At 48.8% G+C, this 16,944-nt stretch overlaps 1 protein-coding gene across 3 annotated transcripts in view; it reads right to left on the bottom strand.

The window, feature by feature from the left end:
- Nucleotides 1–16,944, bottom strand: part of PTK2B (protein tyrosine kinase 2 beta) — a 65,499-nt gene that overhangs the window by 2,398 nt on the left and 46,157 nt on the right. The window contains exons 21-29 of one of the 3 annotated variants that reach the window (XM_061425900.1): nucleotides 14,485–14,593; nucleotides 12,636–12,701; nucleotides 10,329–10,454; nucleotides 5,177–5,323; nucleotides 4,587–4,622; nucleotides 4,198–4,222; nucleotides 1,980–2,026; nucleotides 1,186–1,323; nucleotides 679–759 (exon numbers count right to left, since the gene is read on the bottom strand). In XM_061425900.1, the coding sequence (XP_061281884.1) occupies nucleotides 679–759; nucleotides 1,186–1,323; nucleotides 1,980–2,026; nucleotides 4,198–4,222; nucleotides 4,587–4,622; nucleotides 5,177–5,323; nucleotides 10,329–10,454; nucleotides 12,636–12,701; nucleotides 14,485–14,593 (775 nt within the window). Of the gene's footprint in view, nucleotides 1–678; nucleotides 760–1,185; nucleotides 1,324–1,979; nucleotides 2,027–2,176; nucleotides 2,485–4,197; nucleotides 4,223–4,586; nucleotides 4,623–5,176; nucleotides 5,324–10,328; nucleotides 10,455–12,635; nucleotides 12,702–14,484; nucleotides 14,594–16,944 lie in introns of those variants that run through there. The other 2 variants (XM_061425901.1, XR_009738123.1) reach the window with 2 other exon arrangements.

Below are 16,944 nucleotides of genomic sequence, written 5' to 3'. Positions count from 1 at the left end.
CTGACTCTTTGTGACCCCATGGACTGCAGCATGCCAGGCTCCCCTGTCTTCCACTGTCTCCCAGAGTTTGCTCAAACTCATGTCCATTGAGTCGCTGATACTATCTAACCATCTCATCCTCTGCTGCCCGCTTCTCCTTTGCCTTCAATCTTTCCCAGAATCCGGGTCTTTTCCAGCTATCTTATGGGGGTGTATTCTTCTGCCTACCACTGGCACCATCTCAAGATAGAGCACTGGCACTCCCGTTTTGGTTTTCAGTGGTTGCTTCTCATTTAAATAAAGAAAATTAGATTACACGATCAATTGAAGAAAACTTAACTGCTATTTCTGTGACACACTCACCTTGACCTTAGTAAGAAGGGTGACTAGACAGAGTCATGGACAGGATGGGGCTAAAAAGGAGTATGTGTGTCCTCCTTTGCCTGTCCTCAGGCATTAAGAAGTCACTGCCACGATCTGAGACCTAAACTAGGAAATTTGCCCCAGAAAGCCGGTGAGGTCCCTGGGTTCCAACTCCGCTCCCTAGTGGTACCTGCAAGGATATACAGTGCAGAGCCACCTGCTGAAGTCTCACAGAGGAGATGGGGCTGCCCAGGTGGCCCTTCTGGGTCTCCTGTTGAAACACACCTGGAGCAGGATAAGGGGGCAAGGGACAGTGGATGACACCGAGACACTCACCTCTGTCCGTGAAGAAGACGGCAAGGAGGGCAGGAGGTCATCCACGCTGCCGATGAGCTTCCGCAGGGTCAGGCCCACATTCTGGGAGAGAGAGGGGTGGGTGGCTGTCACCCTTTGCCTTTTTTTTTTAAAGTCTTTATTGAATTTGTTACAACATTACTTCTGTTTTATGTTTTGGTTTTTTTGGTCCCAAGGCATGTGGGAATCTTAGCTCCCCGACCAGGGATTGAACCTGCATTCCCTGTACTGGAAGGTGAAGTCTTAACCACTGGACTGCCAGGGAAGTCCCACCCTTTGCTTTTTGAGAAAGCCACGTTTCCCTTGAGAAGAGCCCTCCTGGAATGGTGCCTGCCTTCCAAGGCTACCTGGAACTAACTTCTCTTTGACAACCTTGCTCTAATGGTGTCTAATTGGGCAGACTGGGAAGCTCAGCCCCTCCCACGTCCTTCCAGGGATGGGCTGAGTGGCCTCCATCCCCTCAGTCCACGGCTCCTCCCTGGCTCTCACCTTCACCACCACCACGTAGCCCTCGGGAGGCAGCTGGCAGAGCTCATTCTTGAGATCCAGCACGGCCCGCACCAGCTCCATGACGTTGAGGTACACCAGGTCGTCGGTCCGATCCAGGTTGGCTGTGGGCTGGATGGACTGTGGTGGGGAGAGGAGGAGGAGAAGCAGGTGGCCGGAGGGGAGGGTGGCGAGTCAGAGGGACACACTGTTCTTTCCTGGGCATGCACTAGTGGTGCCAACTCAGCCACCAAGACGTTTCTCTGAAGTAATAGTGCCTGGTCCTGGGGGGCCTCCTTCCCTTCTGCTTCTGGGGCAATGGTTCTTATGTGAGAGTCTGCCTGGGTGTCTTAAAAAAGTGCTGGTGGACAGCAAAGCAACTGAACCATCACCTGGGCGTGGGGGCCAGGCACTGTCAAAGCTCTCAGAGGATTCTCATGGGCTTCCAAGGCTGAGAACTGCTGCTCCAGAGTGAAGAAAGCAGCAGCTACCCCAGAACACGAGAGTTCAGGGAGCCAATGGGGGTCCACATCTCCTGCTCCTTGGGACAGGTGAGCTTTCCTCCAGGTCAGGGTCGGGGCTGGTTTTACCCCTGCTTTTTTTTTTTTTTTAAATGAATTAGCTGTGTGGCTTTAATTAGCTGAGAAGGCACTTGCCTTCTCTGGGCCTCAGCTATATAATGAGGATACAGGACTCGATTCTTTCTGTGGGCCTCTGCAGTCTTTGCAGTCCAGGCCTTGAGTCTTGTGGGGCCCTGATTCCAATCCATTACCAGCTTCAGCAGAGCCAGCACATACCTGTGCGCCGAGCCGTGGTGGTTTCTGCGGGGGGGCTGTGAACTCCGCTGCAAAGGGAAGGGACAATGAGTAGGGGATGTCCTCAGCACCCTGACCCCTCCCTTCATAGGTGCTGATGACCAAGCCCAGCCCTTCTCCACTATTACCAGGAGACCCCAGGGAAATGGGACCTGAAACCCAGGACAATGGAAAGTCACCTCTGGTCTCCCTGATCCTCTGTATGCAGGGACAGGCACTATGTCCATTTCAAAGACAGAAAAAGCCATAGTCCCGGTGGAGATGGAGTGATGGCAGTGGGTGTTCCAGTATACCAGGGCCTGAGACGCTGACCTTGATTGTCATGAGGGAGAAACCTGCTCTGAAGGCAGCAGGTGACCCTGGAGCCTCACCCAGTGGGTGCAACAGCCACCGGTGTGGTAGATTTGTGAAGCTTCCCTATTGTCTACTTTGTCCATCTGGGGGTCAAGGAAGTGAACTGCTAGAAGCATGCTGTTCTCTGGCCACTCTGATGAACAAAGACACACAGGCCGCGTGGGACTGCTTGGAGCAACAGTCAGAAGCCCTGATTCCACTTTCAACTCTTCCCCCAGAGTGGGGCGAGACTAGGGCAGCTCACTGACAGGCCCCGGGCCTTAAGTTTCATCTGTCAAGTAGGAGGGTTCGCTTAGAAGGGCCCTGCAGGAGCCAGATGCCTGGGCTCAAATCTAGGCCCTGCTAATCACTAGCTGTGGAGAAGGCAATGGCATCCCACTCCAGTACTCTTGCCTGGGAAATCCCATGGACGGAGGAGCCTGGTGGGCTACAGTCTATGGGGTCGCTAAGAGGCGGAAAAGACTGAGCGACTTCACTTTCACTTTTCACTTTCATGCATTGGAGAAGGAAATGGCAACCCACTCCAGTGTTCTTGCCTGGAGAATCCCAGGGACGGGGGAGCCTGGTGGGCTGCCGTCTATGGGGTTGCATAGAGTCAGACACGACTGAAGCGACTTAGCAGCAGCTGCAGCAATCACTAGCTGTGTGACATTGGGTAAGTCACTTGCCCTTCCTGTGTATGTTTCATGTCCTTTGTAAAATGGGCATGATGATACATTGTACCTATTGCATAGGAAGGACTGCTGTGGGGTTTAAACTGACATTTTAAAGCAACTTGGGCCAGTGCTTGCCATTGTCTTTAGTGGCTGCCATGGTCACCATCACCATCATCATCAGCCTCATTCCCCTAGGATGGTGATGAAGAGCCTGGCTCACTGCAGGACTGGGATCTGGGAACCTTTGCAGCAAAGTTTGCACCAGGACAATACAAAGAAATGATATGGGACTAAAAATAGCTGTGTGCATGCCGCAGTTGGGGCAAATTCTGGACTAAAAGATACAAAAAAGACAAAAAAGAAACCCAAAATAAAACCCAAGAACCATTTCTGAAGAGCCAGGAGCAAAAAACTGGGTGTTGGGAGCAAAAGCAGGGTACTCCTGCATGCCCCACTGCACGCACCATCACAGAGGGGTGGGCAAACCACCTAAGCCACTCCTATCCACACCCCATATAAGGAATGAACTCGCCCCTGCCTCTGGGAGCAAGCAAGGGAGCCTGTTTTCACTTCCTCCTGCAGCCTGCAGTGCAGGAGCCCCAATAAACTTTGCTTAAATTTCCTGTCAGGCCTCTAGTCAGTTTCTGTTCATTGGGAAAGGCCAAAGATCCTGCCAGGTAACACTCCCTCCCTGCCTTTCAGGGAGGCTCCTGGAAAGACCCTGGGGAGGGGCAGGGGTGGGTGGGAAAGTCAGTTGGCCCCGCCCTCTTCTTGCTTCCGTTCAGCTGGCCCCGCCCTCTTTCTTTCTTCCCTTCCTGGGGCCAAGGGAAGAGAAGAGTCACTTGGGAGAGATGCCATGGCGCTACTTTAGAGCTTCCGATAGAGTGGGTGGGAGACAGGAAGGATCACCAAGTCCTCCACATAAATGCAGCAGCAGAAAGGCGGGAACAGGAGCCATGACGCGAGAGGGGTGGGAGGCAGCAGTCGGAGCACAGGCTGGAGGTGGAGGATAGGAGGTGGTGTATATTGACTCCCAAACTGGGCCTCTCTGCACACTCTGAACTCAGGACAGATGTTTCTTTCTATGGCAAATACACTCCGTTTGCTCTCTGCAAGGGGCAGGGAAGGCGGCTGCACACAAGATGCCACGCCTGGGGACATTCCCGCCAAGAGGAAGGGTGCTCACTTACTGTAGCCGGCCTCCTTCTCTGGGGTCTGGAAGGAAGGAAAGAGAAGAGGTCACTGGTGCAGCTCTGGGGGCCACCCACGTCCCCCCTTAGCTTGTTCCCGTCCCCCTTGAGTGTCTGAGAGGTTTGGAGGTCATAGAGGCAGGGGGACCTGGGGACTCCCTGACTGGAAGTGACTTGGGGAGGGGGCGTCTTGTGCCAGAGCGGGGTGGCGCTAAGAGTACAGATCAAGTGTGAGCTCAGCAAGGAGACTCCAAGATCAGAGTGAAATGGAAAAAGGTGCTCTCGTGGTGAGAGGCAGAGAGGGTGAGGTGGGCAGGTGTGGAGTCGGAGGTCCCACTAACTACCCTACAAGCCCTCCCTCCAGGTAGAGTGCTCTCCCGGTGACTCACCAACGGGGACTTGTCGTTCATGTAAACCATGGGGTCCTGCAGAGGGGGAAAATAAATCAGAGGACTTAGGATTCTATAACCAAAAACTCCAAGGATGCCTGGAGAGCAGTTCACTCCAGCCAGGTGGGGAGCCGAAAGGGGACAAGATGGCATGGATCTCTCCCAGGGGAGCATGGTTATCAGAACGCGTTCAGGGGCTTCCCGGCTGGCTCAGCAGTAGAGAGTCCACCTGCCAATGCAGGAGACACCGGTTTGATCCCTGGTCTTGGAGGATTCCACATGCTGCGGAGCAACTAAGCCCATGCACCACAACTACTGAGGTTGTGCTCTAGAGCCTGTGAGCCGCAACTACTGAAGCCCAAGCTCCCAAAAGCTTGTGCTCTGCAACAAGAGAAGCCACTGCCATGAAAAGACTGGGCATCGCAAATGTAGAGTAGCTTGCCACAACTAGAGAAAGGCCCGTGTGCAGAAACGAAGACCCAGCACAGCCAAAAATAAAAAAAATAAGTAAAATTATTTAAAAAAAGAAGGTGTCCAGCAGTGGTGTCGGGGCATGTCCTCTCCCTCCCCTTGCTGGGCTTTCTCCTCACCAGGGCTTTCTCCTCCTGCCTCAGCCACTGGTAATCTTCCACCATCTGCTTCTGCTGCTTGTCCAGGAGTTGACGCATCTTGAGCCTCTCGGCCTCCCACAGCTGCTGGGCCTCCTCCCGGCTGCTGGGCCGGACGAAGTCCTCCTCCTGGGAGCACAGCAGAGGACACAGTCAGCCCAGTCTCCGGACCCAGGGAGGACAGTCCTCTGGAGAGCCTTGTGGGAGCCACACGCCTTGGCCTCACTGGCCTCAGATCTGCAGCCATCTATGCAGATGGTTATTACTGTTGGCTCCATCAACCCCAGTCACATGCAGTGTGTCTGTGAAATGCTGAATCGCAGGGCATAGAGTTTAACAGGTACTGGTTTCAAATCGTCATGTGATCCGTTAGTACCATTTTATTTTCAAGTGACTGTCCTAATATTATTTTCTCAGTTGGTATGTGTCATGGCTGCAGTCACTGAATTTACACTTAGGAATGCAAAGCCAGCCCTCTGGGAGGCCTTGAGTGCTTAGCTAAAACCGAGATGGCAGGTCTGGAAGCTTCAAGGAGCAGTGGTGTGTGGTCCTCCAAAGCTGTCCACTGAAGGGTGGAGCCTGAGAGAAGGAGCACGAGTGTGCACCCATCTGATCGTGCCTTTTTATCAAAAGATACTTGTTATTTGGGCTTCCCCATCCTAGTTATGGATGGCTCAGACAGTAAAGTGTCTGCCTGCAGTGCGGGGGACCTGGGTTCGATCCCTGGGTTGGGATGATCTTCTGGAAGAGGAAATGGCAACCCATTCCAGTACTCTTGCCTGGAAAATTCCATGGATGGAGGAACCTGGTAGGCTAGAGTCCATGGGGTCACAAAGAGTCCGACATGACTGAGTGACTTCACTTTCACTTTCTGTGGCTCAGAAGGTAAAGAATCTTTCTGCATCATTCTCTTGATTAAGAAACTAACCTGGGTTATGTCACCAAAGGCACCAAAGGTTAAAAGAGATGCATGAGCTAAGAGATAAAGTGAAGCACAAAATTTAAAGAAATAAGGATCTATGGATATGCAATAAGTGGTTCCTCTCCTGAGTTTTATTAATCTAACCCCATTTCAACTCATTTGTGGGGCTTTGGACCTATTCATAGTTCTCCCTGTTATTTCTCCCTGCATGTTTCCCTTTCCTATTATTTCTCTTCCCTCAATCTTCCCCAGGGTTTCATTTATATAAATATCTGCTCAGTCCCTTTAAACTGGCTTGCTTTTTTCTGCTGCACAAGATTACCTGGGTCTCCTGGACATACGAGTGTTACCAGCATTCTTTTGGTTGTGTAAAGCCTGGGGTGACCTTTGCTGGGGGTAGGTGACCTTTCTATGACGTTGAGGTCCGCAGGCTGCTCAGATCCCTTTCTTTGAAGTGGCCCGTTTACATACAAGTCACTTACATAAAATGCTAAAAATGATCCTCAGTCTACTTTAACAAGCCATAATCTCTGCCAAGCCTCTAAAAAAGATTATCCCCACTAAAGTCTCTAAGCAGCACAGTTTGAAAATAGTGACAGTGGTGTGTTTTTCCTAGGCTGTCGGCTACAATAACTGCTCTCAATTTCTAACAATACTTCTCCTCATAAGATGTCTTGCTGAAATAGTCCTTGTTCATTACGCTAGTCAACGACTGTTTATTGAGCAACTATTATGTGGCAGGGACAGGGTTGGGCCATGCTGGGCTGGGAAGGCAGTGATGTTTAAATACGCAGTGTCCTTCCTGTTTTCATGAGGCTATGGAACCAATTGCAGACTGGGGTTTCTCAGCCTTAGCACTATTAACATTGGGGCCAGATGATTCCTTACTGGGGAAAGATTTCCTGTAACCTGTAGGATGCTTACAGCAACCCCACTCACTAGACGCTTACAGCACCTCCCTTGTTGTAACAAAAATGACTCCACACATTACCAAATGTCCACCCAGAGTTGACTTACTGAGTTAGACCTTATTTTAAACTAACCTGTGGACATGGTGTGCGGGAGGAGGGTGGGATGAGTTGGGAGATTGGGACTGATGGATGTGCTCTGCCATGTGAAAACCAGATAACTAGTGAGAAGCTGCTGCACAGCACAGGGAGCTTGGTTCAGTGCTCTGTGATGGCCTGCAGGGTAGGATGGGGTGGGGAGGTCCAAGAAGGAGGGGATATATGTATACTGTAGCCGATTCACTTCATTGTACAACACTGTAAAGCAACTATACCTATCCCAATTAACAAATAAAAGCAAATTTCAGAACAAGACTATTTTATCATCATAGGATTGATAAAATACATAAGATTTACTTCATAAAGGCTTATGCCCCCCAAATGAAAGGATTTTAAGGCTGTAAATATCCTCAGTTAAATGCCAACACGTGCAAACACAATGATGTGTCTATATCAGGCTATTGACGAATCATGACAAATAGAAACTCAGTGTCAAACGTTCTGAATATGGCATTAGGAATCTCCAGGTAAGGAAAATGTATGGACTGAGGAAGACTAGAGTAGATACTGACAGGAAGAGTTTCCAGACTCAGGAGAACACTTTGTAGTTTTGAAATTGCCAAAGAAGTTTCCTACCACTCGAATGTCTAGTATGCCCCAGGCTTGATCACCATCTGACCAAATATTTTAACATATATTGGTGGATGTATTCCTATGTCTTCCAATTTTCTAATAAAACTCAAGAAGCAAATGAGATTAAAAAAAAAAAAAAACTGGATCTCTTTAGGGCTTACTGTCCAAAATATACTTCAAGAATTTTTATCAGGCAATGGATGCTTACACTGCTGGTCATTTTTAAGAGGAATTAGACCCTTGGGGTGTTTTAAAAAGACTCTGATAAGCTGTGACCCCTTCCAGGAATTGACTCTTCATCCTGCCAGGCCTATTTCTATTGTAACTAAACAGCTCCTGCACTCATCCTAAGTTTTCCCATCATTCAATCTGGGCCCCAACTCATGCTTCTGCCTTCCTCATCCCCTGGGATCCTTCTAATTTTTCCCATCCATTGAGGCCCAACTGCAAAAAAAAAAAAAAAAGAAGAAGCTGGAAAGAGTTGTTTTACTCTCTGAACTTCTGCTGCACTTTGGCTGTACCTCTGTGTGCTACTCACAGCTCTCTGATTTACATTACAGGCAACCATCTGCCCTGTTCCTTCCTCCGATGGTAAGTTCACTGAAGGCAATTCTCCCTTCAGCACCTAGGACAGCACCTGGCAAAGTGTCCCTTAAAAAAAAAAAGGTGCTGTTTACTGAACTGTTATTTTAAACCTCAATTGTGAGGGCTTCAAGAGGGAGACTGCTGCCATCCTGACTCTGGAATGGAATCCCACAGATTCTCAGATGAGTCAGGCAGTAGAGTTAGTCACTAGAAAAGTTGTTTTTGTGGGAAAACCATCTCTGATTTTTGTTAAATGCTTTCAAATGCTTTGCAGGGAGTCTATTATACTTTTTCAGCATTCTACCTGGAAGAGGCTTTCTTGGTGTTTCTGATGCATACCATAAAATGGAGTTTATATTTTTAACTTTTTTCTTTTTTGCTTATTTTAAGAAATGCTTATTATGTTCTTTTAGGTAGGCTTTCCTATGGCAAGTACATCTAAACCCCTGACACAAAAGGCCATTTTTCCTGCTGCACAGTTTGTCTTTATGGAAGGGAACAAAGTCCTTATGGTGAATCAGGGGTTAGACAAAGGCAGTGCCGACCCTCAAATGTGCAAAACACCTTCTTTCTGAAAGGGCACATTTTAAAGCCAAACTCACTAAAACCCAATTAATTATGAATAAAGAGTTAAGGGCAGGAGAGAGAAGTTGAGCACTGCCTAAAAGATAGTGCATGCTTACAGATGCAGTTTTATTATTGTTGAGTATATGCTAAGACATAAATTGGTTCAGTTCAGTTCAGTTCAGTCGCTCAGTCGTGTCTGGGTAAAACTAATGTAAAAAAGAAAAATGAGCTAGGTTAAGGGAAAACTTATTCCACTAAGCTCTCACTGCCTTGAATTCTAAGTTATCTTAATCATTTCAAAGTTTTACTAAATTAAGAAAAACAGCAAGGATATCTCAACATACTTTCCTACATTTTTGTAAATCTATTGTAATAGAAATGTAGTCTCCTCCAATTTTTAGAGTCCTATATACCCGAGTCTGAAATATGATGCATGGTTACAGAGTTAGAGCTAAAGTAATAAGGGGTTTAGTCTGTTATATCACATATCAAGACTCAGTTCAGTAAAATATATCAAATGCTCATGGCAACTGACCATGGGGCCCATTTGTTTTGAAGGAGGAGAAGATGGATGGTGACAAGTAACGAGTGGACAAGCAAAGGTGCACTTTTTTTTTTTTTTAAAAGGAGATCTGACAATTAGAAGCTAGTTCCCAGGTGTGCAGTGGTAAAAATCCACCTGTCAATGCAGGAGACTCAGGTTCAATCCCTGGGTCAGGAAGATCCTCTGGAGGAGGAAATGGAAAGTCACTCCAGTATTCTTGCCTGGAGAATCCCATGGACAGAGAAGCCTGGAGGGCTACAGTCCACGTGGTTGCAAAGAGTTAGACATGAGTGAGTGACTGAGTGACCGACAATGAAATACTCAAGGCTTCATTGGTAGTTGACAACAAAGAGGTGACTGGGGAGGGTGTGGCTTAGCCCTATGCTAGTCCCCAAGTTTGTTCTCATATAGCAGCAACTTTTGCAAAGCAGCAGGACTGGCAACCACAAGGCAGACTTTTCTTTGACCAAGGAGAAATTGAACAGTCACAACAATCAGGCAGGAGGAAGGGCAGAGCGGAGCGAGACCTCTAGAATCTTTTACTTTCTGGCACCATCAGGCTTCCTTGCCCTCTGCTCATGAGCTTTCACACTATCACCAGGGCTGAGGGAAGGGGGTGGTTTTACATCTTTTCCACAGCATCAGAGTAGGGATGGGGCAGGTCTGGGTCCAGCTGGAGTCTCAAGGGCAGCGCCTGGCTTGGCCCTCAAACTCTGCTGCTTATAGAGGTGCAGGAGGCACAGAGCCCCTCTGTGGCTGACTGGTGCAGGGAGGGCATCTCCTGAGCCTGAGGATGCAGGGTTCCCAGTATCCCAGGCACCTCCCTCCAGCAGCTTCCTTGTCCTGGCCAGGACCCAGCATGCAGAGTCGTCTTACCCGCATGCTGTGGCGCTTGAAGACATTGTGCCGGTGGAGAGGTGGGGTGTGCAGCGAGTTTACGGGAGATGGATACTCCATAGGGCTGGTGAGCGTGGGTGAGCTGGCACACAGACCCTCAGGGACCTATTCAGGAGAAGCAGAGGAGCACCAGGCACGGGGACAAGGCAACAAGGTGGACAGTTAGCTGCTACGAACACGAGCACAGAGAAACGATACAAGAGCTCCATGGGAGAAAAGGGACTTGCGCTCCAGGAGCTTATAAAGAACAAAGTGTGGGCATTTCACTGGTACTGTTTGGGAGACGTGGCAGAGCGACATACACAGCTCTTGGCTAGAAGTCAGCACAGACGTGATGGCTGTTCTTTCATCTAACAACCGTTCCCGCGATGCTGTGCATACCATGGGTCCACGTGTGGCACTGACCTACTGACTACATCTCCTCCTTCAGGACTCTTCAGGGAAAAGTCATCATTGTGTTAGAAATGAACAGATACTGTTAACCCACAAGTATATGTGTGTATGGGCTTCCCTGATGGCTCAGTGGTAAAGAATTTCCCTACAATGCAGGAGACATGGGTTTGATCCCGGGGTTGGGAAGATCCCTTGGAGAAGGAAATGATAACTCACTCCAGTATTCTTGCCTGGGAAATCCCAAGGACAGAGGAGCCCAGTGGGCTATAGTCCATCAGGATGCAAAAAAGTTGGACATGACTGAGCAACTAAAACAAACAACATATGCATGTATATATATGTTGTTGTGGTTTAGTTGCTAAGTCATGTCTGACTCTTTTGTAACTCCCATGGACTGTAGCCCACCAGGCTCCTCTATCCCTGGGATTTCCCAGGCAAGAATACTGGAGTGGGTTGCTATTTCCTCCTCCCGGTATCTTCCTGATCCAGGAATCAAACACACATCTCCTGAATTGCAGGCAGATTCTTTACCACTGAGCCCACATGGAAGTCTATATATATACACACACACATTTTTAAAACCCACTATTTTGGGACTTCACAGGCAGTCCCATGGTTAAGACTTCACCTTCCAACACGGGGGGTTTGGGCTCAATCCCTGTCAGGGAGCTAAGATCCCACATGCCTCATGGCCCAAAAACCAAAACATAAAAAATAGAAGCAATATTGTAACAAATTTGACAAAAACTTTTAAAATGGTTCACATAAAAAAAAATCTTAAAAAAAAAAAAAAACCCACTATTTTAAATATCACAAAGGGGTATGTTGCTTTCTAGGGATATCGTTCCTGTCTTCTGCCTTGAGGTTTGTTTTCTTTTTCTTTTTTTCGTATGAAGAGGGTTTGTCTGTTTGTTCCTGGTTAGGCTTGTTTTGCAGAAGGCAATGGCAACCCACTCCAGTGTTCTTGCCTGGAAAATCCCATGGATGGAGGAGCCTGGTGGGCTGCAGTCCATGGGGTCGCTGGGAGTCGGACATGACTGGGCAACTTCACTTTCACTTTTCACTTTCATGCATTGGAAGAGGAAATGGCAACCCACTCCAGTGTTCTTGCCTGGAGAATCCCAGGGACGGTGAGGCCTGGTGGGCTGCCGTCTATGGGGTCGCACAGAGTCGGACACAACTGAAGTGACTTAGCAGTAGCAGGCTTGTTTTGGCTCAGGAGCATTTCCTTGACCACAGAACACCAAATGAAGGAGCACCAAATAAAAGACACTGTTTCCATTTTTTAAGGAGGGACTCTGAGCTAAGGGATAGAAAGGGAGAAAAGAGAGAGGGCCCCTGGCTCCTTCTGACTTAGATGCAACAGAGAGACACAGGACAGAGACATCCCGAGAGGGACCAACAACTTGGGCAGGTCCTGTGGTTGGTAACCATGGAAGTGGGGGCGGGGAAGCACAGGGGGAACCCTGCTTTTTCTCCACCAGCTACCGAGGTTCTCAGCAGGGCCCCTGCAAGGAGCCCCAGTGAGCAGCTCCATTCTCTGGGGAACATCACTGGTCCCCAGCTGCCTGGATTCCTTTTCAGAGGCTCTGCTCAGGGTTGGGGAGACCAGGAATACAGAATTAGCTGCAGGCAGGCGCACGCAGCAGCCAATACTGTGGACAGACAGATGTGGGTTGAAGTCGTCTTAACTGAGGACAACCTGGTAGAGGTTCATTTAGATTCTTTGATCTCTGGGCACTTTGAGTTCGAGTTCTTTTCTGGGTACTCAGGAAGAACTGTCTCCATTGCCTGAGCAGATAGGACTGCTGCTCTGCTAAGGCACGAGGATGGAAGTTCAGGAAGGACAGAGATGAGGCCTGCACTTCCCCAGCCCTCCAATTACGTGTTTACCTGGAATTGCAGCTTGGGTGCCAGAAGGTTGGTTTGTGGAGGGGGTCTGTACTTGGGTCGGCTGGGCTGCAGAGAGAATATGAAGATGAGTCAGTCCCTCATTCTGTCCTGTTGAGGGAGCACAGCTCACCAAGGGGAATACCATGTAGGAGTCGGGTCAGGCTTGTTCAGGATGATGAAGACGAGGGACAGAGTAATCGTTAAAATCATTCATGTCCACTAACTGTGCATCTATTACTGCTGAGTGATATGACGGTACTAAGAGGCCAGTTTTCTCTGCCCTTCTGGAGGTCACTGCTAACTGGAGGCATTACCAGTCTCTGTGTAGCCTCTCTGCATGTGCCAGGCATCCTGGAGTGTGAAGTCAACTATGGCTTAGGAAGCATTACTATGAACAAAGCTAGTGGAGGTGATGAAATTCCAGCTGAGTTATTTCAAATCCTAAAAGATGATGCTGTTAAAGTGCTGCATTCAATATGCCAGCAAATTTGGAAAACTCAGCAGTGTCCATAGGACTGGAAAAGGTCCCAAAGAATGGCTGTGTCAAAGAATGTTCAAACTATCGCACAATTGCACTCATTTCACAAGCTAGCAAGGTAATGCTCAAAATCCTTCAAGCTAGGCTTCAACAGTATGTGAACCTTGGATGTGCAGAGTTTGCCAAATCAGTAATCGGGAGCTGCAGACATCCAGAGGTGAGTCATGGAGGCCCAGGCGTCCACAGCAGCTTCCTGGAGGTGATGAAACCTGAGCTGGGCCTGACTGCGGGAAGGTGCAGGGCACAGCAGATCAGGGGGACCTCGAAAAGAGGCCCAGCACCCACAGGGCTTTGTTATGAACTGAATGTTTGTTCCTCCACCCCACCCCACACACCCCATTCATATGTTGAAGTCTTAACCCCAGGGTGATGGTGTTTGGAGGTGGGGCCTTTGGGAGGTAATTAGGATCAGATGAGGTAACAAGGGTAGGACTCCTATGATTCTTATTAGTAGTAGCATTAATGAACTTCCCAGGTGGTGGTAAAGAACCCGCCTGCCTATACAGGAGAATAAGAGATGTGGGTTCAATCCCTGGGTAGGGAAAATCCCCTAGAGGAGGCCATGGCAACCCACTCCGGTATTCTTGCCTGGAGAATCCTATGGACAGAGGATCCCTGCAGGCTACAGTCCATGGAGTGGCAAAGAATCAGACATGACTGAAGCGACTTAGCATGCAGTCATATTAATAACAATAACAGACACCAGAGCTCACTCTCCCCACCATGTGAGGACATGTGAGAAGGGCACATCTGCCATCCAGGAAGAGAGTCCTCACCAGACACCTTGATCTTGGATTTCCCAGCCTCCATGCTGTCTGTGTGTAAGCTGCCCAGCCTGTAGTATATCGTATGGCAGCCCAAGCTGACTTCTACAGACGTGGTCCCACCCATCTAACAGTGGGGCAGAAGGGCACTGGCTCCTGCACCCAGAGATGCCACGGACATCACAGGCTGGACTTCAGGGCTCCCCATCACGTACTTTCAGGGGAATCTAATTTGTCCCTAAAAACACCAAAAGGGAAAGTGCTACTGTCTCCCGAGGGAAATGTTTCCAGGGTGACTGCCTGCTCCAGCAGCCCCACAAGGTGCCTGCTCTCTGGCTGTCTCAGGTTCCATCTGCCGAGGTGACTGATGGGGGCTGCCTCAGGGCTGATGGATGGTTGGGTGGAAGGGCTGAGAAGACGCAGGGGCCCATCTGACCGCCACTGTAAGGGGAGCTGCACAATCAGATCTGGGAGGGGTTGGACAGGGTCCCCGCTCTGCTGTGATTCATGGGGCCACTGGGGCCAATGAGTTCGGGGCTTGGCTCACCTTGGGTGGGGGTTCCTGGAAGGCTGTGGGCTCTAAGATTTTGGGAGGTCGGTAGCGAGCATTCCTCTCCTGCTCTAAGGCGATGTCCTTCTCCATCTGGTAAATGTCACTGCCAGGAAGTCAGGTCAGATAAGGAGACAGAAACAAGGTCAGATACACTCCTGGGGGCTCCCCTCTGTGTTCCACTGCAGCCGGGATCCTACTCCCAAGTCTTCTCCGACGTCCTTTGCAGACAGCACTGGGGAGATCCCTAGGAGACAGGCCACAGCACCGTGGACCCTGCAGCTGCCCCAGCCTACGCATTCCTGTTGTGTCCTAATGGGAAAGGGTACACATATATTCCTGATATGTGCTCATAGGAAAGGGCCATGGATTTCCTCCCAGGTTAGTTGAATGCACGCTTCTTCCCTTATTTTCTTTTACCCAACAGTGGTTCCCAACCTGGGAATCACACACCTCCAAGGACTCGAATAAAGGCAGAGGGTCCATGAATCCACAAGTATACCAAGCATTGTCTGCAGACAGGGATTATGTGTTGTTGAAATATATTTCTAGGCCCAAGATGGAACCGCTCCTGCCCAGGGGGGTCACATCAGCAGGTCAAAATGCAGATAACTTTTGCGTCCTTCTAAATGCTATGCTTTATCAGAATCAAAGTAGCATCCCAAACGCCAACCCAAATACCAATCCAAATGCCAATTCAGCTTTATGTGCTTAGTTGCTCAGTAGTGTCTGACTCTTTGCAACCCCATGGACTGCAGCCTGCCACACTCCTCTGTCCATGCAGAGTCTCCAGGCAAGAATGCTAGAGTGGGTTGCCATGTCCTCCTCCAGGGGATCTTCCCAACCCAGGGACTAAACTCAGGTCTCCTGCATTACAGGCAGATTTTTTTTTTTATCATCTCAGACACTAGGGAAGCCCATTCAGCTTTATACTTGTTTCCTATTCCCTATTCATTCTCTAATTATCTCTTCTTTGTTCCTTATTCTTTATCCTATAAAAGTGTCCTACCTTCCACTCCCATTTGCCATTGCTCTGGCCCTTGGAAATGGAGATGGCCACTTCACGCAGTGTTAAAGTTTGCTTGTATCACTTAAATTGCCTTGTTTAATCATTTTAAACAGTACTGTGCTGTGCTTAGTTGCTCAGTCATGTCCAACTCTTTGCGACCCCAAGGACTGTAGCCCCTGACTAGGCTCCTCTGTCCATGGGGATTCTCTAGGCAAGAATACTGGAGTGGGTTGCCATGCCCTCCTCCAGGGGATCTTCCCAATCCAGGGATGGAACCCAGGTCTCCTGCATTGCAGGTGGATTCTTTATCATCTGAGCCACTGTTTAGAGAAGCCCTAAATAGTACTACAAAACATATAATATTTTGTACCATATTTTCAGATTTATATGCATTCTATTGTGTGCAATACAAAAAGTCATGATACGGCTTGTTTATAGAGCCCTACCTATAAACAAATGCATTATCATTCTGAGAAATGCATATTTCCTGCCATATCAGTAAACAAGGATGTCACAGTCATCAGCAATTGCCTCCACCATGGATAGTGAGCTGGTGAGCCCTGAGGGAACTCAGGAAGGAAAGAAAACCTGCCATCTAGGAGCCATCAACCTGCAGCCACTCCCTACGGTGAGCCCTGAGGAAACTCAGGATGTGAAAACACAGGATACTGGCCCCAGAGAGCTGAGATGCATATCAAAGGAATGATTCCAGTGAGCCCAGACTCTCGCATCTTCCCATACATAGAAAAGCACTCAATTCTTTAACTTGGGTATCTGGTTTTCTTTAATTAACAATAATTGTTTGCTGTTCAGACAACCTGCCCTTTGTTGCAAAACTTCTGTATAAGCTGGCTCCCCCTTCACCTCTTCCGAACAGTTTCTCAAAACTATTTGAAATGTTGTCTCCCAGGCTGCAGACCTCATTTTGCTCGCAACAAAACTTAACTCCCAGCTCTCACACTGTGTAAATTTTTTTCAAAGATTCCCATTGCCTGGACCTGGGATTCCCAGCCTCTCCTGTGATGCCTTCCCATGTGGCAGTTTCTGGGGATGATTTTCTAAAAGAATGCCCACAAGTTGCCTACCGTGTTTAAAGCTGTAGTATTTAATGTTAATTAAGCACTGGGTTCCTTAAAGTAGGAGCCAGCAAACTAGGCCCACAGGCCAAATATAGCCCCCTATCTATTTTTATGTGGCCCCAAATGGTAAAGAATCTGCCTGTAATGCTGGAGACCCTGGTTTGATCCGAGTCAGAAAGATCCACTGGAGAAGGGAATGGCTACCCACTCCAGTATTCTTGCCTGGGAAATCCCATGGAAAGAAGAGCCTGGTGGGCTACAGTTCATGGGGTCACAAAGAGTTGGACATGACTTAGTGACTGAGCACACACACACACAGCTATAAACCTCTATGTGCTGCTAAAGAGGAGACTTGCTCTCAGGGGGCCC

The sequence above is a fragment of the Bos javanicus genome, chromosome 8, assembly GCF_032452875.1.
Source record: "Bos javanicus breed banteng chromosome 8, ARS-OSU_banteng_1.0, whole genome shotgun sequence".
NCBI lineage: Eukaryota > Metazoa > Chordata > Mammalia > Artiodactyla > Bovidae > Bos > Bos javanicus.
This window is presented reverse-complemented; position numbering and strand designations above follow the sequence as displayed.